We start from the raw sequence: 23,386 nt of genomic DNA on the forward strand, positions 1-23,386 counted from the left end.
TTTCTTTTATGTGTACCCAGGCCAAAAGACAGTAGGCCTACTTCTGAAGAGATAAGGAGTATAAATAATACATTACAATAGCATTTTCTACAAAAAAGGTTGATTGGAAATGTAGGCTCTATCAGCTTTGGCTTAACTGTCTTATGCTGAGTTTCCCAAAGGGAGAAATAGTTTCTTATTTTGCTCAGTATTTTTATCACTCTCACTCAGCTAGAATTAGCCTTTTTGGATTTTTTTTATACTTTAAAACTCGTACTGATTTAGTTTTAGGTCAGACACTGAAGGTTATCCTACATGCAGCTGGAAGAGATGGTTCAGCTTTTACCCAGCCTGTCGCACTTTAAAGTGATTCCCTCCAGTCCACACCAGTGTCCTTCATTCAGGATTTGGATTCACTCAAGATCTTCCTTTCTCCGCAGGCGTTGACTTCTGTCCTTTTCCCACTGCGGGCCAAAGACAGCAGGTCAGGGTTTTGATTCTTACTTTTATTGTTTTCAGTGTGATTGTTTTCTCATTCCGCACATTTTATGTACATGTTGTTGCTTTAAAAAAAAAAAAAGTCAACATATTCTCCCGCTGTGGTAGGCTGCCTAGTTTTTGCCCTGAATTTTGCATTACTATTTAAATCTGGATGAAAGAAGCAAAGAGGACAAAAAAATTAATCACTTGGAGTATTTTGCCAAATCATCCCGCCCATAAAAACTGTAGATACCAGTAAGGTTTGAGAATTGACTTGCTCTTCAGTGGGTACCTTCACAGGAAAATAGGCTCTCCAGCTTTCTCATTAATCTGTGCCCCATCAGGAATGTCCACTCTTGTAGCATTAAATCCATAAAGGTGTTTGAGCAGAAAGGAAAATTCTAATATGGAGAAAGAATGGAAGGCAACATTTTCTGGGAACTAAGGACCAAATATGTGAAAAAATAGGGGAAGGTGGTGGCTGTAAAGAAATCTCAATTGAGAGGACTAATAGTTAACACCTTGCAGAAGCACAATTCACTGCACCTCACCCACCCACCACCATTGCACCTTTTCTATGAAAGGCACCGTTTCTATGAAAGGCACCATTTCTATGCTTGCTCTAGGAAAGGGGTACAGAGTGCATTTTCCAGAGATGATGTAGGTGTGATGGGAAGAGCACCAGGTATCTGACTGATGGGGTCAAACAAAACCTGGGTTCAGCAACCTTGGTACTTGGGTTCTGGCTAGGAAAGAATTCAGAGCAAGACTAAAACTGTAAGAGAACACTTATTTGGTAAATTGCAAAGGTAGAAGAAATAATTCCTAGAAGAAATAGGCTTAGGAAACAAGTATGGATGTAAAGGAAGGGCCCTGGAGCTTGGGAGTGAGGAAGCTAATGGTAAGGTATGGTAAGGTGCCTAGGGAGGAGGGAGAGAGGGAGAGAGAGAGAGAGAGAGAGAGAGAGAGAGAGAGAGAGAGAGAAGAGGGTAGGAAAAGGCTTGGGCATGCTCCCAGGAGGGAGAGCACACAGGGTCCTCCATCCTAAGGGTTTTAAGGGTGGAGATTTTAGGGACGGTCCCAGGAAAAGATCTTAATAGAATATTTAGTAGCCTTCCAGGTATATCCATTCAGGGCTGTGGTCTCCACTGATTGATTGGCTGGCACCAGGGCATGGGGGTCATTATTCCATGCAGCTGGTTCTGACATCAGCCATGGCTGGTTTTATTGCTTATTTGCGCCTAGAGCTGAAATATAACTGAGGTCAAGATACTATCTCTAGGGAGGAAAGGTCAGGGGGTCCAAACATCATGACCAGAAATATGCTAGGGGAAGAAAAGTCATCCTGGGGGTGAGGTCCCGCCCTACAATTGATTGTCCATTGCTAGGCACCTGCATCTTTCCAACCTGATGGCTTTTTGTTGTTGTTGTTAATCCTCACGGGAGGATATTTTCCATTGATCTTTTTGAGAGAGTGGAAGGGAGAGGGGCAGACAGAGACAAATAATGATGTGAGAGAAACACATCAATTACACGCCCCAACCAGGGAGGAGCCTGCAACCAAGGTATGTGCTCTTGACCCGAATCAAATCTGGGACCCTTTGGTCCACAGGCCAATGCTGAGCCAAACTGGCTAGGGCATGGTGACCTTCTGTACCTGGCCCATTGTCCTTGCTCTGCTTATGTCTGTCTAACTGCCTACACAGTGTGAAGGTTGTATTTATTCTAATAACAAAGAAACGTGTAGATCTTGAGTATATGAGTGAGATTTTTCAATATTTTATTTCAAGAGAGGTTTTACAAATTCTGGACAAATGGTTAATGGAGTTACCAGGGACACTTGTAAGATTCCATCTAAAGAAAGTCCTCAAAACTATCATAATTTTATATAATAATAATAATTATTGGGGATCTGTGTTGAGATTGAGAAGACTAATTCTACAGTTGCTGACTGTGCAAAATAACTTGTTTTGCAGAGTATGTTGTGGTTTTTAACATTAAAATGGCCTTTGAGTAAATTCAGGAATGGCTTCTCTTTTAAAGTGTCTACAAAATACCACAGATGAAATCATTCCAGTCAGTGATGACGCTTGCTCACCTGAGGCTCAGCCCGGCAAGCAGAACACACAGTCTCAGGGTGAATATTCTTAGTGGGAAAGTCCTATCTTTGTAAGTAGCTAGGGAACTTCTACTTAATATGTATAATCTCTGACCAATTTCAGAGGATAGAAGTCAAATTTCTTAAAACATAAATTTAGAAAGTTCCTTGTACCTTTCCTCATTAATTTTATATTGTGCTCACTAGGCATTTTTAATGCTATAAAACTATACTGAATCTAGGAAATAGATCAGATTTTTACAATAATTTTTTTCAAAAACTCCAGTGATAAGTGGGAATGATTTTCTTAATGTTTTGTTTTTTTTTAAAATGAGGGAGTGAGTATAAATGGCTTCCAAGATAATCCTGGAAGGGGTGAAATAGTCTCTTGTCAGTTGGAACAGGTCTCTTGCTTTTAAATTTTAGGAGAATTGATAGTAAGAGCCCTTTGGTGAGTTGTATGTAGAAATAGTTTTTCATGCTTGTCCACTGATATATATCGCTGTCCTTCGTATTGCAAGATGCTGCTGCTAATGATGGTAGCCGTGTGATAAGAGTGACTACAAAGATTTGTGACTTGGCTTCTGTGCCCTGTGCACATGGGCAATCCGTGTTTGATTTGCAGCCGCATCTGAGATTTGTGGGGATTGTCACTGTGAGTGACTATCTCAGAGTTGAGGTCAGCCATCAGCCATTTTGCAGACACTTCAGCCCACCCCTTACTGACTCTCCACTGGTGTTGAGAAGATGAAATAGAAAACAGAGTGATCTGGTAGTCCCCCTTCCAAACTAACTCCAATAGTACTAGGTTTTGGATGTTTTAGAAACTTGCCTCTTTTTAATTGTGGCTGTAGTCTCCAGACTACATAATTGGTCAATTGTATGATATGGATAATTTTTTCTACTTTTTATATATTATTTCATAAATTGAGTCTACATATTTTATGCACATTTTATAGATTAATCTATATAATCTCAATTGAGATTGCTGTATGCATGCATTCAAGCATGTGTGTGTGTGTGAGTGTGTGTGTGTGTGTGTGTGTGTTAAATTTGAGGTAGCTGGAATATTCTTCACAAAAATCTTTAAGATAATAAGAATCCTGTGTTTCTACTTCTGATTTTTGTTTTATTTTGTTTTCCTACAGCTCGATTTATATATCAGGCAGTGTTTATAAAGCAAAGCTTACTGGTTTATGTTTTAGTTGTACTTTGCCAAGCTTTCCAGGAAGAGCTTGAAACATAATTAAGAGGCCATTTGAAGTGATCAGTGCTTTTGCTTATCCAGGTGATCTTTCTCAAACAATAGCCATTGTTAATTGGGAACTGGCTTATTTTAGAGTCTAGACTTTGTACTTTTATCATCATTACTGATTAGCATCAGTAATTTCAGTCTAACACACCTCCATTGTCAATTCCCTTGCCTCCAGCCTGCCACATAGCACATCTCAATAAAGCCATCTTTGCAAGGACTAGTGACACCATGAAAAGTGTGAATGAAGTACTAAAGTGACAAGAAAAATCATTTATCTCCTGAAAAAGTTTTCAAATGATATTATTTTAAGGCTGTATAAAGTTTTCTAAAGTGGATACACCCAGCTGGCATGGCTCAGTTGTTGAGCTTCGAACTATGAACCAGAAAGTCACAGTTTGATTCCCGGTCAGGGCACATGCCTGGGTTGTGGGTTCGATCCCCAGTGTAGGGCATGCAGGAGGCAGCTAATCAGTGATTCTCTCTCATCATTGATCTCTCTCTCTCTCCCTCTCCCTCTCTCCCTCTCTCCCTTCCACTCTGAAATCAATAAAAACTTAAAAAAAACATAAAGTGGATAGCAGTCACATCTCTTATGTTTTCCCTACTATGATACAATGTGACCATAAATAAGCTGTAGGATGGATATTATACTACAGTGTCATTATATATGTCTCGTGAAGAGTAAATAGTATTGGGAATTTGAAAATTATAGTATTACATATTGATTTATAACTAAATTCTAACTGCTTAAAGGTGTTTTTTTTAACTAAATACTACTTGGATGGAATTTTGAAATCATTTTATTTTAATACTGACCTTTGACTACCATTGTTACTTCTTGGCATAGGATTAGATTTCTATTGTCTGAGTTTATATAAATTCTATTTATAAAAGGCAAGTATTATGGTTTGTTTTTCATAGTCTAGGTCTTTCCTACTTTTAAGAGCTGACTAGAACTTTTAGATCTGGAAAAGAACTTTAAATTTGTTTTGCCTAATGCATTTTACAGATGGTTAAACAAGGCTAACAGAAACTCAGTGAAAACAAATACATAACTAATTATTGGCAAAAGTGATACTAATACATTGCTTTCCTGTGATCTTTTTTTTTTTCCCCGACAGGTTACCACCTGTAGTTACAACAGAAAAATGTTGCTTATTTGCATCTTCCTTTCTAATAAATATGTTGGATGCAAAGATTAGTTTCAGCCAATTGTCTATAGAAATGTGATATCAAGACCTATCACCATGACAACCCAGAGTTAAAGTACACAGAACAATAAAATATTGGCATATCTAAAATCAGTCTGACACAGTCTCCTTTTGCAAAATGTACTCTAAGTTTGCAAAAGCTCTGATAAAAAGAGGGCCATTTGTCTAAAAATGAAAAATTATTTAATTAAACAAACTATAGGCCTAAATAAAACAAATACATTAGATTAAACACTATTTTCATAGGTAGTAACTAATGCTAGGAAGTAACAAAGGAACTAAATTAGCTATACATTTGTAAGGAACTAAATTGCATACATTTGGTGTTTTCAGGAACTGAGGACTAAGTTCTTGATTTTTTTTTTCTTACTCTGCAATCTCTCATTTCATAGGAGAATAGAGTGTGTGAAATGGGTGGGGTGTGCAAAAGTCTCAGGTTATGTGGCATTGGAAGAAAAGCATATCCTTAAATTGGCATATTATCAAATCATTTAAGGCAGGCATACTGCAAAAACTCACATGCCTTGATCTCTCCCTTTTTAATTACAATTAAAGTTATTTAAATTTTTATCTTTTTCTTAAATTTCCTAGATTATTCTAATGATCAGCTGGACTCGGAAATTGCTGCCATATGTAACCCTGTTCAGACTGTCTTCTAGGGAACACTGGCCCCTCTGAGAATCTTTGTAAGGATTTTTTTTTTGTCATGGTCAAGTAAATTTAAGAAGTGATGATTCCTTGGACACCTATTAGAAATGTGCCAACCACATTAGTGTACTGACAGTGCTTGAACATTTTTGAAAGGTTTGTCTGAGAGTCAATATGGACAGTTCTACAGCTCAGATCTCAACAGTGTGATAGAAAACTGGATTTTAGAGGGGGCTCTATCACTTACTAGCCCCATGACCAAGGCACATGTTAAAATACTTCAGTATGTCTTAGGGTACACATCTCTAAAACAGATATAATAGTAAAAACTTGGCACACAAAAAGATATTCATAAAAACTATGGGACATTTTTACTATTATTACTACTAAGCTGAATTTAATCCAGTATTTCACAAATTTATGTAACAGTAAAACACTTTTTTCCCCCTCAGAACTTCTATTAACATCTTAAAGTTAATAACAGTTTGGTGAAACACAGCTTAGGAAATATCTTGCTAATGATTCAAGATAATCTTTTATTTCTTCGACTCTTCAGAACAGTTAATGATTAAAAAAAAAGTCTTTACATCTCAGTTTATCCTCGATTGTCTAGTTCTTTTTAAAGTTCCCCAAGTTACATTTGCTATGATTATTTATAGGAATTTATTAATTTTATTGCATAAAACAATTTAATTTAGAAATTACTTATTTAAAATTATAATGACAATGGTGCCAGTCACATACAATCAAAAAGCTAAGATAAGGGTCAGCACAATATGATCCATTAGCCAAATCCAGCTCACCTTCTGTTTTGGTAAATAGAGTCCTATTGGGAAACAGTGATGCTGATTCATTTATGTCTATGGTGTCTTTAGACTAGCATGCAGAGTTCAGTATTTGCTCCAAAGCCCATCTGACCCTCACTGGTCAAAAAAACTTACTGTCTGACCCTCTATAGAAAAAGTTTGCCAACTTCTGATCTATAATCAAATTATTCTTCTTCCCTTTCCACTTCCCTCAAATTGTTCTGTCATCAAATCTTTCAAACCTCCATTCCTGAATGTTATAAAATCTTTGGGTATTGATAAATATAGGACCTACTTTGCTTGTGGGTGGTCTCAGGGATCTCTTTTCAGATAGGCAAATTTTAAAATGAATCCAGATTTGCCTGTTTTAAGCAAACTTGCCTGTGTTATATACAAACTTAACAGTAGACATGCTTAGTCATATCTCTTTATCTGCTTGTCTCCAAGGAGTACAACTTTGCTCTTGGGTATATGATACTTTGCATGGATATATAATAATTTATATATAATACTACTCTAGTTTGCTGTTCTCTTTTTAGTTTTTTGATTCAAATATTTAGGTCAATGATCTTCAAAACTTAAAAAAAATCTATATAGAAAAAATTTCTGAGTTCTGTTTTTAAATTAGGATTGGTCAGAGATATTTTTCATTAATTCAAGCATATTTTAAACAGATGTGGCAGGGAGATAGGGAAATATCAACCAGTATTACAGAATATTAGAAATTGTACTGCCTTTTTATAGTGGATTAGAAATAAAAACAAACTCTGCAAAAAAACAAGTTAAATAAAATTTATCTTTTTATCTCATATAATAAAAGGCTAATATGCAAATTGACCAAATGGTGGAATGACCAGTGGAACAACTGGTCGCTATGATGTGCACTGACCACCAGGGGGCATATGCTCAATGCAGGAGCTGCCCCCAGCCCTCAGGCCCCAGGCCAACCAAGGTGGGTGCCAGTGGGCCCCCCCCAACCGCCCTGCCAGTTGCCCCACAGAGGGAGGTAACCGGTAGTGGGGGGCACTGGCAAGTGAGCGGCAGCAAGGGGCAGGGGCCGGCCAACAAGCGGGCCGGTGCTGCCCCCCCCCCCCCCCGCCACCCTGCTGGTTGCCCCACAGATCAGCCCTGATCGCCGACCAGGCCTAGGGACCCTACCTATGCACGAATTTCGTGCATAGGGCCTCTAGTATATATACTCTCTGCTTACTTATTCAGCCCATTATTATACCTTTTCAAGTCACTTGCATAATTCATAGTTTGATGTTATTGTGTCTCATTTTACTAAATATGGAGAAGTGGTAGGTCTTGTGGGGCTGCACCAAAATATATAAGACATAAATCTGACCTTCCAGGTACTCCTAGTCTATCAAAGGAGTAATACAGGTACCACTAACAACAGGGGTCCTGTAAGGACTGATCTAGAAATTCCTCTAAAGAAAGGAATAATTCAGTCTGAAGGAAGGTATCTTAAGAGTAGGAATTTCTGTGCTTTGAAAGCATTTTAGACAAAATAGGAAATTTTGCAAAAGTAAAATTTCTGTTACTTCGTACAGAGAAATACAAAGTAACCCTAGTGGTCAGAACATGGGGTACAGAGGAGACAAAAAGTGAGAAGGGAGCATGGGATGAGATCACAATGTCAGTGCCTGGTTAAGGGGCTGGGGCTGAAGCCAGGACTGCGTACAGAGGCACCGAAGAAGGGCTTGGATCAGGGAAGTGACACAACCAGATCAAAACAAGTAATTGTTGACAACTTTATGAAATATTTTGCAGCAGTGTTCCCTCGTTGAATGATTTAGTCCTTAGACATTTTTATTCTCATTTTACAAATGAGAAGGTAGGGCTTCTCACTCTAACTCCAGTGCTCTCTCCATTACACCTGACCAGCTTCTGTAAGTTCACTATGGACATTATGCAAGACGTGGTAGGGAGGGCCTATTTCCCATGTCAGCATATTCATGTCCTATATTCTGAAATGTGTGTTCAGTTCTAACTCACATATTTCACATTAAGTCCCGTATCTTTCTGTCGAAGTGTATAGTACATTGCTAACATGAGGAAAATTCTTTCCCTGCTCCACATTTTACAGGGCTCGATTTATCTCATTTTAAAAACTCCCATGGCCATAAAGAAGTATGCATCTAAAGAAGTGCATTCCCATCCATTAAAACAATCAAACAAAACCTGAATTCTGAATGCAGTGAGACTTGACTACAAATATTTTTGTAAACTTAGGTTGTTGTTGTTGCTGTTTTTCTAATTTCTACATCAGTGAACTACAAATTTAAAACAACAACAAACATGGACCTTGATGATAATTTTTCAGACTTAGAAATTCCATAGTCAACGTAAAAACTTCCAGTAGTTACCAAATTTTCATTTTTCTTTATAGTGAGAGAAGAGCCACAGCTCTCTGAAACTGCCCTTATTTTTACTGAAAATTAGTTTTATTTCCCTTTCCTAAATATGACAAGGAAAAAATTAAATTGTTCAGTCTACGCCAGGCTGGTGTGGTTCAGTGGTTGAGCGTTGATCCATGAGCCAAGAGGTCACTGGTTCCATTCCCGGTCAGGGAACATGCCCGGTTTGTGGCCTGATTCCCAGTAGGGGGTGTGCAGGAGGCAGCCAATAAATGTTCTCTCTCATCAGTGTTTCTATCTCTCTCTCCCTCACCCTTTCTCTCTCTCTAAAATCAATTTTTAAAAAATTAAAATAATTGTTCAGTATAACTTTAATTTTTCTCCAACAATCCTGTTAAAGTAACAAACCTTTGGCTGCTGAGTTTTAGAAAGCTTCATTAGAGAGAAAAAAAAGAATAATCACACAGAATTTTCTTTTTGTTAATGAGACTCTAGGACATTCACATTGAAACTAGAAAGGACTTCAATCAAGACTCAAAAAAATGTGATCTCAAGTTACCCTGTTTAAAAAAAATCTCTTTTTGTCACAAATCTGATTAATGATTGAAGTTTTATCTTTGTAAATAAGAATCTAATTAACTATCTAAAAATTTTGTCCAATGTCATTCTCAGTCTAACCATGATCTGAGTGTAAATTTTAGAGATGAAACCCAGATTATTTTCAAAACTCTAAACAATATATTCTTTACAAATTCAATATTTCAAATCATTAAAAATGAAAATGTGTATGCCATCATTTAAGAAAAAGAATTTATGTATGATTAATATAGAACTTCCTTGATAATATACAAAGGGAAATAAAGAAAAGAAACACTGGTCAAGTTGAAAGCTATGATGACGACAGTATATTTTTTTACAAGTTCACATAGTTTAAAAGTTCCTTTTTGTCTCATAAAAATCAAGTGAGAAAATTAGAGCCCTATTGCTATTTGGTTATTATTACCTTCATCTTACAAATAAGAAAACCCAGGTTCAAGTGTTTTAAGTGATCTGGCCAAGGTAAAACAATAGTATTTAATGGCAGGACTTGAGTTCCAAATGTGCTTATTCCATACAACCAAATTCTACTGGGCAATAAGACTAACAAATGTATACATAGTTTCAAAATTATGACTGCATCTGCTGTACCTTGCATAAGAGTGCACACTAAAGTTGAAAGGCTTATCAAGCAACTCCTCAGTCAAGATTTTTTATACTTTCATCTTATTGCCCATAAGCCATCTCAATGTATTTTTGTCGAATGAGGTAAGCTGTGAGTTAAGTAAGTATCAAATAATGAAGTCTAAAATTTAATAGAAATTGCTATTGGGACTTAAAGTTGAAAATTAATATATTTTAATATTAGCAGTTATAAAGCACTTTGCTTTATTAATTTTTAATTACTCCCTCTTTGTAACATGTAAGAGAACGTTACCAGCAAACAGAAAATGAAGAAAAAAGATTTCAACTTTTAGAAAATTTTTGCCCAAGAAATACTGAGGGTGGCAAAGAGAGATTTCTTAGGTAATAATCTGATTGGCACTCCCAATACAAATGGATTTGGTTGTACGAGGCCTATGACTCCTCCCTCTCCTAGATGACCAGAAGCCCTCAATTCAATGTCACTATGTAAGGCCAGCAGGCTGAGTTATGCCCTCTCGCTTTCCATCATCACCTCCTTTTAATGTCTCCCATAGAATGGGACTGGCATATTAGCCTCTCACATAATTCCTTCAGGTTGTAGAATTCTAATGGTGATGTATTCTCCCCCACCCACACATGGGCCTTGTTTCACGATATTATAGATTACAAGCTTTTTAAGTGATCTCAATAATCTGTCCTTTTCAGTGTCAAAAAGTAAAATTTTGAAGTTATAACATTACTTTTTCCCTTCTGCATAAATGGGTGATTGAAGGAGCATCCCTGGCATGGAGACATACAGGCTCTACTGAAAATACTTGTTTCATTGTCAAGGACCTTCCTTGTGCCAAAGTCAACTGTCAATCCAGCTTATCAGTGAAGGACTAGAGGCTGCTGCTTTTCTCAGCTATTTCACAAGTATAGGTGTGATGCTTTAAACAAATCTTTATCTTGAATCCTTTAGCCTTTGTCTATTCCATTGGGTTCCCTTAAGATCTTAAAGGCTGAAAGAACACCCCCCCCCCCGCTTTTAAACACAAACTGATATTTCCTTGATAAGTGTGCTTGCCTACCTAAAAAAATAAATCTGTGATTGTAACTAAAGAAACATAGTTTTGCTTACATTCTCCTTATCTGTATTTTCTTTCCGTATGTTATTATTCATACTTCAGAAAAAGCTGCATTTTATTGTCATAAGACTCCTTGAAAACATTCAGAAAAAAAATTGGTTCAATAGATGACCAGTTTATCAGAATAGTCAGTATGTAATTATAGGATTGCCTGCCCAAAGTCTATTTAAATACATATTTTAAGGAAAAATAACTTTAAGGGGAAAAAAAGCCATTAATATAATGTCACTGTTGTGTTCCAACTACAGTGGGGCCTTGACTTACGAGTGTCCCGACTAACGAGTTTTTCGAGATACTAGCCGTCTCTCGGCCGATTTTTTGCTTTGAGTTGCGAGCTAAAATTCGGGTTACGAGCCAGCTTCAGATACCCCACCGCTAGTTGGCGCAGCGAACGTCACAGTGAACTCCACAACATCAGCCCAGCATCACATGTCTCACTTGTTTACTGTTGATTTGACATACGAGTAATTTGAGTTACGAGCTCCGTCATGGAACGAATTAAACTCGTAAGTCAAGGCCCCACTGTATAATGAAGAATTTTCAAGAATGAAGGGACTTTTTTTGTACTTCATAATGAATAATTTTTTATTGGGCATTTTATCAACTGTTTTGCAATATTCTTGAGTTTTACATTAGCTTGGAGTAATTGCAAATGAAAATATAAAGATTTACTCCAATAATCCTTAAACATTAAACTTATTTTTATAGATATCTAGATTATCACTATTGTCTTTTAGATTGTCATTTATTGAGGGCAAGCTAGATATGTAGTTCATCTTGGTTTACCTTATATACATATATCCTATATTTAATAAATATGCCAAATAAATAATTTTTAAATTTCTATTTTATATTTCTGAATTTTTGTTTATTACCTACCTGGTTTACCATATCTACATAGGCTAAGCTGTGTGCATTTTTTACAATCACTTGGCTAAAATGTTTGCATTTTTAACAAACATGAAGTGGTTTTTAACAGACTCGTAGAAATAATGTTCCAGGATATATTTTCAAAATACCAACTCCTCAGAAAAAGCCAGAACAGTTATTATTTAACTTGTTATTCAAATGATAACCAGCATATACATTTGCTGACCAGCTGTGATGGTTATAAAAAAAAATATATATGCATCTGATTTTTTATTTGCTTCAACAGTAGTAAAATTCTTAAAGAAGTCCCAACTCTGTGTTCATAATTTGATAAGACTTGTGACCTCTGTATTTCAAATATCCTCCAATCAATAGGGCAGATCACTGAAGAGGTCACAACGATCCCATTAGTATAGGACACTGAGGAGCATTTTATTCAGTAGTGCGATGGGTCTTCTTTCACATGATGGTAAAATTTGGTTAAAACCCATTAGATCCATTGACTATTTGGGGACTCCAGCCACATGCAAATTACTGGCTACAAGAGTGGCAGTGGGTGCTAAAAATCCTTGTACTCTGTAATTTAATGTATATTTTAATGAAGTGAACAGTGAGATCCCTGACAGGCATCAGCAACTTTGAAATGGCATCTTCCAAATTTCTCATACAGCTTGAAAGTAATGAGATTTGTTTCATAAAGTGATGAAATTTATGCCATAAATTATCTCTAAAAGATGAGTGCCTCTTAAAGCAGTATCTTTTCCTTGGTAGAGATCGGGTTTTAAATAGTTGTTTAATGGGAAGTTTTTGCAGAGGCAATCAAAGCTATCTTCTTTTCGATAATTTTTTACAATTATCAAAGACATAGAGTACATGGTGTCCAAAGTCTAGTATCACGTGTGCCAAAGCACACATGACACCATGAGGATGCTGCAACATGGCACTTAGAATATATCCTGTCCCTTCAGCCTTCAACAATATGCACAATGGGCTTCCTGGAAAGCAAGTTCTGTTTCTCAGAACATTCAGAATGAGTTTTGTTAGACTTTGTATGCTAACCTGCCCTTTAGGAGAATGGACATGTTTAAAATTTGGGCTTTTTTATAAAATATATTTTATAATAATACACTAAAATAATTTTGTTCAATAAGCAACCGTTAAACTTGACACATTATAAAAGGAGATGAGTTTTTCAGTCTCTCCAGCAGTTCCTCCACACATATTCTGGTCCTATATTTAGTTATCATGGTGTTTTTCTAGTGCAGTAAAAGTCTGCAATCATCTGCTAGATTGTCCAGTCAATGGGGTGATTGAAGATTTACTTACCTTGTGATCCACACAATAGATATTATGAATTTCAAATTCCCTTTAGAGAGTGAGTTTATGTTCATTGCCATAATATTGAAACTCAAATAGTTATTTCCTAACTCATAGTCAGAAATCTTTCCCCCTAAAGTGCCCTTGAACACAGATGGAGCTGCCCAGAGGTATGGCTGAACAAATAAGAAAATATAAATAATGCATAAATGACTGTGCATATGTTAACAGCTATTTATTGAGTATTTACCACGTGCTAAGATGCCTTCCTGGCGTTGAAAATATAGCAATGAACAACATACTACCATATTAGAAGTGTATAATCTGTAGGGAAGTCAGATAAGAATAAAGTCTAAACAAATTCCATAAGGTGATTTCATGAACTGATTAGTGCCCTGGATGGACAGCATGATGGAAGGAGATGATGGAGGGATAGTCAGGGCCAACCGCCCTGGAGAGAGAGAGGGCATTTGAATTGACATCTAAATGATGAGACTTCAGGAAAATAAAATAAGTTTGTTGCTTTTCTTTTTCTGAGTGACTTTTAATGGTAATTTTAACCATTCACAATCATTCTTTATCTAGAGGATTCTAATAATTTTAATGTATTTCTGACATGATTAATTCCTTTAGTTCACAACCACCCTCCTCCACCACCACAACCAAACTAAGGCCTATAAAACTTTATCACAACTGCTCGGCCAGTGTGGCTCACTGGTTGAGCATCAACCTATGAACCAGGAAGTCACAGTTTGATTCCCAGTCAGGCCACATGCCCAGGTTGCAAAGCTCTATCCCCAGTGGGGGTTGTGCGGAAGGCAGCCAACCAATGGTTCTCTTGCATCATTGATATTTCTATCTCTCTCTCCCTCTCCCTTCCTCTCTGAAATCAATAAAATTATATTTTTAAAAAACACTTTTTCACAACCACCTCTGCAACCAGATTACACTTTAATAAGAGAAATAAGCTAAATATTCTTTTAAACAGTCTTATGCTTCCAATTGTATACTTTTTGAATTTTTTTCAAAAAGTTCTCACTAAGTATGCAATGATGATGATGATGATAGTTATAATATTTTATATATTTTTATGTGCTTCACAGTAGCTGTGAAGTTGGTAATGCTGTTATTCCCATTTTGTAGATTAAGAAACTAAGGCACATCAAGGTTATATAATTTTCCAAAGATTCCCAACTAGTAAGTAAAGCATTTAAGACTGGAATTCAAGTAGCATGATTATAAGGAACTTGCTTTTAACCATGCTACCATACCACCCAAACAAAGCCAACTAAGTGAAATATTATTTTCTATTTTTTTTCTAATTTAGAGTTCTTCAACTTGTATGAACATTGTTATCTTAAACTTCACCAAATTAAAATAGAAAACTGAATACTACTATGATCCTTGTCACTCTGAGGTTTGAATTCATATAACAAATCTTATAGGCTGTTACCATATCCTCCTGGCCCTCTATGAACAATGCCAATAGCAGTCACCACATAAATAATGATGCCATGAGGTACTGATGTATGGACCAAACATCCAGGCTTTCCACAAGTATGGATACAAAATAAATGTACATTTTTTATAAACATTAGGAGAACTCTGTGTAACAAGTCTATAATAGCATGTTCTAATAGTCTGGTGTTAGCTTCCAAATTCTCACAAAGAATATATTTGACAATTTTTCAGGAGTTACTCAATTATTCCAGTCATTAAGTTACTGGTTCTCATTATATGTTTTCCACTTTAAAGCAACATGGAGCAATCTACTGTTTCCAAAATTCTGGTACATCTCCTCCAATTCTCCAAGAATCCTCAAAAATCACAGACAGGGACAATGGATTTCAGCATCAAGATCTTGAGAAGTTAACCACTTTGAAAACAATGTATATCGCCATGTTTCCATTCTAATACCAAGAAGGAATATTGGAATTCTAGTCACCTAAGCCAATATTTAAGAGTCTCCTTTTACTCTATTAATTATAAATATATATCAGAAAAGCCATTTGAAATTTAGGGGCAGCTGGGGCAACGTTTGGATTTGCCATGCAAATGTATTCAGTGATTGCAGGAACTATAGATAAAATGCCATGTTTCTGCTTAAAAAGGGTCCCATATTTGATATTCAAAACACTAAGCTGGAGGTATAGGGATTCATAATAGTCATATACTCAGATCATTGAATATACTCAGTAACAAATTAATTTGACCTTGAAACCTAATTTCAATTAAGATTTCTGTAAAGGTGCATAAGGTATATATATAGTGAATGTTACTTTATGTTCCAAACCTTTCGTAGAAGTAAAATATTCCTTGACATTTCTAGGAATTGATTTTCCTGGTATAAAGTTTTAGGATGGTGTCATTTAATCATCTTCCCAAATCTCTGGCTGTTAAAGCCATGTAGCAGACATAATTCACATGTTTCTCTGCAAAAAGTTAGTAAGAGTAATTTTCCCCAAGTACTTATTTCAGTGTCCTCTGTTCCGCTAAGGATAACTTTATTGTTTAATCTTTGGTTTTACCGGGATGTTTTCAGATTTAATCTATAGTTTTCATATTGAAGAGTCTGATAAAGGGAAATCTGTGCCCAGCTCAGTGCTTAAGATATAAAGATTTATTCAAAGCACCAAACCTTTCACAGTTGTATGCTGTTTGGTAGGAAGGATTTTTAAAGTCTGAAATTATTATCCAAGTAACTCATTGCTCACTCCTAGGAAACTTCTCAATGTTTAAGCAATGTGTTTTCAGGGCAGTGAAGGAAGTCACATTGGGCAAGGAAAGAGGGTTCTGAACTGGAGAGCATGTGAAAGAGGATGGCAAGAGGCAGAGGGGCTGCGGAGGGAGGCCAATGGGTTAAACTTGATGGACTGTTAAGAGGGGAAGGAGAGGGGCCCAAGAGGCTTAAAATGAGAAGAAATAAGACTGAAACAGACGTTATTTGAAAACAAAAGACTGAATAAAAAGAAAAGCAGAAATAACTTGTTTCAGACAAGAGATTCTGGGCCAAGAAGGGACAAATGAATGTGGTATATGAATAAAGCCAGTTTCAGGAAAATGTAGTATCTGCCAATGGCTAGGGTGACATTTTTATTTTTCTAATTGATGTTTCTGATTACTCAAAATCCCTTCAAAAACAGGCATAAAAATAAAGAAGGGAAGGAAGGAAGGAAGGAAGGAAGGAAGGAAGGAAGGAAGGAAAGGAAGGAAGGAAGGAAGGGAGGAAGAAAAGCAGGCATACATTAGCCAGGAAGCCTTGCGGCCTTAGCTCTTATACAGAATATTTCTCAGGATTCTAGTCCACCCACATCCAACCTCCACCAATGTTAGGCAGATGCCCCAGGGCCTTTGCAGGACCAGTATCTGTCAGTGCTTTACCCAGATACCAGGGTAGCTACCAGTCTCAAGGCTTGAAGATGCCGAGCTCCAGGAACGTGAGCCACGTGGCAACCTAACCTCAGCCTACTACAGCTTTCTACTAACTCACATCTGCGGCTCCATAATAATCTCTTTCTGCACTTACCACCCTAGTTAGTGAAATCTTCTTAGCAGGAAATATCTACACTGTATAAATCAATTATTTAGTTGCTAATGGTTATTCCTGAGGATCTGGATGCATGAAGAATGTACAAATCAATGAAAAATAAACTCCTCAGAGGGGAGTGCACAGAATAGCATTCTTGCTCTTGTTTGAATTAGGATGGTAATCTTCATCAGTCTTCACTGGGAATCTAGTCGTCCAACAGATCTTTCTCAAAGATCACAGTTACTTTGAGGGAAACGTTTTGCATGGGAACCTGTAGGGGGTCTTTGAGGTTTTTAATGCCAGAATCAGTCCATTGGAGTCACACAGATCAGCCCCTCCTTCAGCAGGAAGAAAGGATCACAGCTGAGGAAGGACAGGGTATGGAAGCGATGATACCAGTGGCTCCTTTTTCTCTCATATTAGCAAGGAAATGCGGGCCAAGTCCTTCTGTGCTTTAAGAAGGCTGTGCACAGCCACTACTTTGCAGTTAATCAAGGAAAGGGGGCCACCTGACAATTTTGTGTGGGAAGGTAAGATATCATAACGGAACAGTATAGCAGCAAGAATGTCCATCTCTCTCACTGTTTCCTCATTAAACATTTCCTCCATCAGATAGTGTGCTGTGGTTTCAAAGCTTTTCCTTCATGTACTGAGATTATTCAGTGGAGAAGCTTCAGGAATATCCCAGCTTTAGGGACAATCCGGTGAATTCTCCTGAAATGCTTAACACAACTCACCACCTGGTAAAGCCCTTAACTCTGCCCTTTAACAAACTTATCACCATGTTAAGAAATAGCAATGTTTTCCCACAGATTCTGTGTATACTTTTCTTATTCCTACTGTTTGAAATTAAAATAATTCTTCAAGCAGAAAGCAAATATAAGTTTACTTTTTTTTAAATATATATTTTTTATTGATTTTTCACAGAGAGGAAGGGAGAGGGATAGAGAGCCAGAAACATCAATGAGAGAGAAACATCGATCAGCTGCCTCCCGCACACTCCCCACTGGGGATGCGCCTGCAACCAAGGTACATGCCCTTGACCGGAATCGAACCCGGGACCCTTCAGTCCGCAGGCCGATGCTCTATCCACTGAGCCAAACTGGTTCTGGCTATAAGTTTACTTTTAAAATAATTAGTTGAAAGATTTCCACCACCACCCCATCCCCCCAGGCTACCTGAGTCCAGGAGCACTGATATTACCCAAATATTCAAGTTCCAGAAGAAATAAGAGCAGACAATGGTATGGGCACTAGCCACTGAGACAAAGGCAGAGGGCTTTAACTAACACAGTCTGGAAGGGAGAGACTGGGGCCTAGAGATGGAGGCAGAATTATCTGGAAACAAATGGCTTGATTTGAGATACATAGACCTGCATAACTTCTAAGACCTCCAAGTTGTCATCCCAGAATTCGGAACCTCTGTTTCATGAGAAAGGAGAACTAGAACCTGTAAAGAATGTGAAAGTTATAGAGGGGCCACTGCTTAAGATTATCTGTGGTATAAGCAGTTTCTAAAAGGAAACAAAACCCCAAACTCACTCTCGATCGGTAAGTACTTTGAAGACAAAAATAGCTTTCTGATTTATTTTTCTTTTTCAATTACAATTTACAATCAATTTATTTTCCCCCTACATGAATCATTTTTCAGCTCTATTTTTAGAGTCGTTGACTCTTAAAAAGTGGCTTTATAAGTCAAGAGTGGCTTTTTTAAGCCGATGGATTTTAGTTCATTCATAAAAGTAAGCAGGCAAGATGCGAGGTATTCACTAAATCTTCCACGAGGCAGTGCCTGGATGTTTGCATCCCAAATGCAATCTCCTCTAAAATTCACATGGAAAAAAAAGTCATTTAGTGTCTAGGTTAGCTGGAAACAAAAGAGTTCATAAAAAAGGTAAGAATGTCCATTTACCGTGTTCTTGTTTCTCGGTAATTTTTTTTAGGAAGAAAAATGATGAATGGCAAAAACTTACTTCACATGTTCTAGTCTAGTCTAATTCCTCTTTATGAGAGGAAGGCAGAGCAATCAGCACATCTGGAAACAAAACCAGGAGGTGACATAATAGTTGTCCAAAATGGTCTTTGGGAAGTAGGAGCATAGGCAGGAAAGTCATACATGAATGCCAAGTTGCTCCTGGCAACCTAAGATGCACATGACAACCTACTGTGGCTTGGACGTCTAGGTTGCCTTCCATTGGGGAAGAATGATCATACACATGGTAATGGAGTTAATACAGTAAAGCCAATATAAACACTAATGTTTTGTCTTCTGACAGCATATGAATGTGCAAGCATTAAGTTATAGGAGAAAAGGGGCTAATTTTAGATTTGTTCCTAGCCCTCTCCATGTGAATGGTGTCGCTGTGAGCCCAGCAATGAAGTTCACTGTGTTGTAGCAGACTGCGCAGTTCCTGAGTGTGTCAACCCAGTCTATGAACCAGAGCAATGTTGTCCTGTCTGCAAAAATGGTAAGACCATACTGCATTAGCTTTCAAAGAGGGGTTAGCGCCAAATACAAATATTTCACTTCTGCACACCATTCAATGCAAGAGCCCTCTCAGATCGGCCTGTGGTTTTCCAACGTGGGCCTGGCCAATTTATATTTTTATCCCACCCTAAAGTGGAAATAAACCAGCAACGGGTGAATCATGAAGCATTCAATTGGGGGAACTAAAGCTTTTATAAGCCAACTTTGTTGTGATGCCTATTATTTATTGTTGATTGATAAGGAGGATATTGGAAAAGATAAGTACCGTCTTTCTGTAGTGACTGAATTTCTCTCTCGTGGAGGCTATGAAGCGGTTTACCTATTTCATAGTGCATAAGCAAGAGTAGAGAGGATAAATGCCAGGTATTTTGCTTTTGGTATAGATAGGACTTTAGGTTTAACATTATCAAATAAATACAGAATTCAATTATTAATGCACCTAAGTTGAAGTAAGAAAACACTAGAAACTCTAGGGCTTTTATTATAAGATTTTATTACCATAGAATCTTGCTCTCATAGTAATTGTTATAGAGGGGAATTTGGTTTATCAGATCTTTTGGCCCCCATGCAATGGAAAGGTAGAAATTACTACAGCATTACCCAAAATCAAGGTGATGCTGCAGAGAAGAAAATGCCAGGCCATAAACCCGGAACAGCATGTCAGCTAAGCCAATATCATGCTCTTCTTACTGGTCATGTACTACCCAATAATAAGCCTTTGCTGGGTAACACTCCACGAATGTCCCCTCTTGGCATTAATATCTGCTTGAAAAAGTGGTTCTAGCTCTTAATTAAGGTGAGGTCACTCTAACGTTGAATCCCCATGCCCTCTCTTGAGTTAGCAGGGCTCATCATCCTCCATTACACATTTTTGGGGACCTGAACTTGGCATGATGTTAGTTCACATACTAATGTTTTGCTTTGCAGAATTATAATTATTAAAGAGGAGTATCAGGTTATTTAGTTAAAGAAAACTCAAAAGCAGCCTGATAGATTTTATAGTAATGTTATGTTTTAGTATCTTTGCAAAGGGCTTACGAAGAATCCTATGACATTTTATCAGGCCCAGTTTTTACTCTTTCTGATCATATAAAGCCAATGAGTTGAATATTAAACTGCTCACCTGGCTTCTCTTTTTCTCCTTTTCCCTATCATTCAACTGACCTGTGTCATAGTAACCATCTCTTCGACGTAGAATGTGGAAAGAAATATTCCTCTGGCATTCTAATCTATCTAATATAGACAAAGATGTAAAACTTAAGACTTTATACTTTTAAAGGGATTTTGAAGAAACTGGGAAAAGTACAGGGAGAACCATACAATGATTTAATGGTTGAAAAATAGGACCTATGAGGACAGACTGAAGGAGTTAGCATAATTTTTCCTGGAGAAGAGAAGACTCAAGGGAAAGCTAGCTGTCATAAAGTATATGAATGGTTAGTGTAAAGTGGAAGGGGACCTGTTATTTTTCATTTTCTCCAAGGACAGAAGGAAGAAAAAAATCAGCTACCTAATCAATCTTTAAAATTAGGATTGACAAGTCTTTGACTGAACATTTTTTTTCTCTCTCTAGAAGCAACTATCTAAATAGGTCCTTGAGGATCCTCTCTTCCCTAAGTGGCCCTGGTTGGCTTTGTTTTTACATTTAGGGTAAATGAAATTATGCTTACAGTTAAAATCTCTTGTCTGGACATACTCAGAATACTCACAGAATTAAACCATACAAGACCATGCATTTAAAATAGAGTTTTTACACATGCATCTGCCACATCTCCCTGCTACCACACACCAAAGCCTATAATATATCCAGGGTTAATTTCCATGTCAAATGTTAAATCAGCCACTACAAACTAGTCATATGTAATCTGTTGCCAAGATTATCCTATTTCAATCTATTACCTGCCAGAGTGTGAATTTGTCTTGAAATGAAACCCTCTTTGTACAAAAACAATGAATGAACTTGAATTGTTCTATTAGTTCAATTTGTAATCCATTAATATTCCTGAAGAGCATATGTTGACAGAACAAGAAATATTAGTAAAGTTTTCCAAATTTTAGTTCATGAAACACTACAAAACAACCACTTCTGTTTTCTCTTACCATTTCCAAGTAAATTTTTTTTCCTTTTTAAATAAAGGAAATGAGCCTAAATTAGAGTTAGCAGAAATATTAACTCTTGTACTATAACATTATGACATCTTTTTATAATTATTAAATTCCAGTAATTAGTCACTTGTGCCCAAAAGTACAGTATAATCATTGCTAAGAGGAGCATACTAAGGACCACTAGAGAATGCCTATGACCACCAGTGTTACCAGTATTTTATTGAGACAACAGACTAAGCCTCGTCTTGCTTGCCCTCATTGGAGGCCTAGCCCAGAAAACAGAAACAGGTCACCCATGTAAAGAAAAGGTGAAGGGAAATAGATGTTTACTATGACAAAATAGATCTAGAATTGTTGCCTAAATTTCCAATACATGATAATACTGTCTCATTCTATATGACAAGACTATTTTGTTCATTATAATGTAAGCTATTTTTAAAGTATACTACTCTTTCCTTATATGTAAAAAAACAAGATAAAAATCAACCCTGTGGAAAAATGTAGAGGCACTAGATCTTAATTTGTAAATAGTCCTATCACATTTTATACATTTTAAAATTCTTCATAAATATTGAAAATTTTCAGTGTGCATAAATGCTGATTATCTTGGCTGCCAAATACTAGATTTTGCATACTAGATTTTTCTGCTTTCCTGAATTATAATTTGCCAAGAGCAAGAGGCATTAAAGATATAAAATGGAAGTTTAAAGCAATAGAATCTACCACACCTAATACTAAAACTCAATATTCAGCTAATATAAAAATCTTTTTTCTCAGATTATTTAAGGACAAACAAAGCAAAGAAGTACATGGACATGTATGGTTTTTTCAGAAAACAGTAGTTGCCAGTGAAAATGTAACAATTATCTTTGGATGCAAGTATTTTAAAAAAATATTATGAAGTACAAAGTAATATGTCCCCTAAATAAACAATGATAGCCCATCTGTAATCTCCATAATGTAATTTTTATGAATTGATTTAATTACATATACTTGTAACATTTTTCTCATAGGATGTTTGGGAAAAAAAGAAAAATTTCAATTTATTACCTCAAGCAAGCTTTTCAATGGTTATCAATGAATATAGCCATGCCATAAAATATAGTCTTTTAGATTAAAGTTAGTTTAGCAACAAATAAAGACTCTCAATTTGGTCAGAATAAAATAGAAACATTAAGGAAACACAAGCCAGGAGGAGCAAGAGGACAGTAATTATTTATTTGGGGAAGATTGGGGGAATTAACATAGGAACGTAGAAATGTATTGTTTTTAAAAGTATCATTAAACATTTGTTTCTCCCTGCTCTATACACCTGCAAGAGCTAGTAATCCAAAAGGCTCCTGAAATGTATAACATTTCCAGACTGTTCTTCTGTCCCCAAGATAATATTACTTTGACCTATCTTTCAGTCCCAGTCCTTTCCATGTGAATTAGTGAATACTCTTCATGCTTTTTTGTTTGTTTTTATATTATGAAAAAAAATAGATTAGCACAGCATCTGCTTGAAGAAAACAGTCTACCTTGGAGTATTATATATATATTTCAAATATTTGGTAACTGATCATACATTTGACTCCTAAAATATATGATCATCGGGGCATCACAACCACAAACTGCATTTTTTACATTTCATCAGCCAGTATGTCCGCCAGCTCTATGTTTTCGCTGGGATATATATTCAGTCATTATTCATGGTTTTGAAGGAAAAGTCACTTCATGAAAAATTGTAATAGACAGGAAACACCCACAAAATCCTCCACACACACGAAGTGAGGCATTTTCATATCCTTTCTAACGAAGCTAAAGTTGTCATAAGCCCTGTTCAAATATTTAATTCCATATCCCTGACTCTCTTCTAGTTTAGTAGTGAAACAAATAAAGCAGGAAACAGACTAGCCAAAAGGTCAACCGGAAAGAATATAATAAAG

General features: G+C 36.6%; 1 protein-coding gene and 1 long non-coding RNA gene across 5 annotated transcripts in view; one reads left to right on the forward strand and one right to left on the reverse strand.

Annotated features, from left to right (window-relative positions):
- Nucleotides 1–23,386, forward strand: part of VWC2L (von Willebrand factor C domain containing protein 2-like) — a 146,642-nt gene that overhangs the window by 7,915 nt on the left and 115,341 nt on the right. For all 4 annotated transcript variants that reach the window (XR_001359820.1, XM_005882286.2, XM_014529987.1 and 1 more), the window contains exon 3: nucleotides 19,203–19,332. Coding sequence is in view for 3 of the 4 variants with exons in the window: in XM_005882286.2 (XP_005882348.1) it covers nucleotides 19,203–19,332 (130 nt within the window). In the remaining variant the exon portion in view is untranslated. The remainder of the gene's footprint in view (nucleotides 1–19,202; nucleotides 19,333–23,386) is intronic.
- Nucleotides 1,591–21,959, reverse strand: LOC106724069. The gene is made up of 3 exons (XR_001359821.1): nucleotides 21,946–21,959; nucleotides 7,677–7,682; nucleotides 1,591–1,706 (listed from the first exon to the last, which is right to left on the reverse strand). It is a non-coding gene; the product is annotated as an uncharacterized LOC106724069 (long non-coding RNA).

This window comes from Myotis brandtii, unplaced genomic scaffold (assembly GCF_000412655.1).
Source record: "Myotis brandtii unplaced genomic scaffold, ASM41265v1 scaffold702, whole genome shotgun sequence".
NCBI lineage: Eukaryota > Metazoa > Chordata > Mammalia > Chiroptera > Vespertilionidae > Myotis > Myotis brandtii.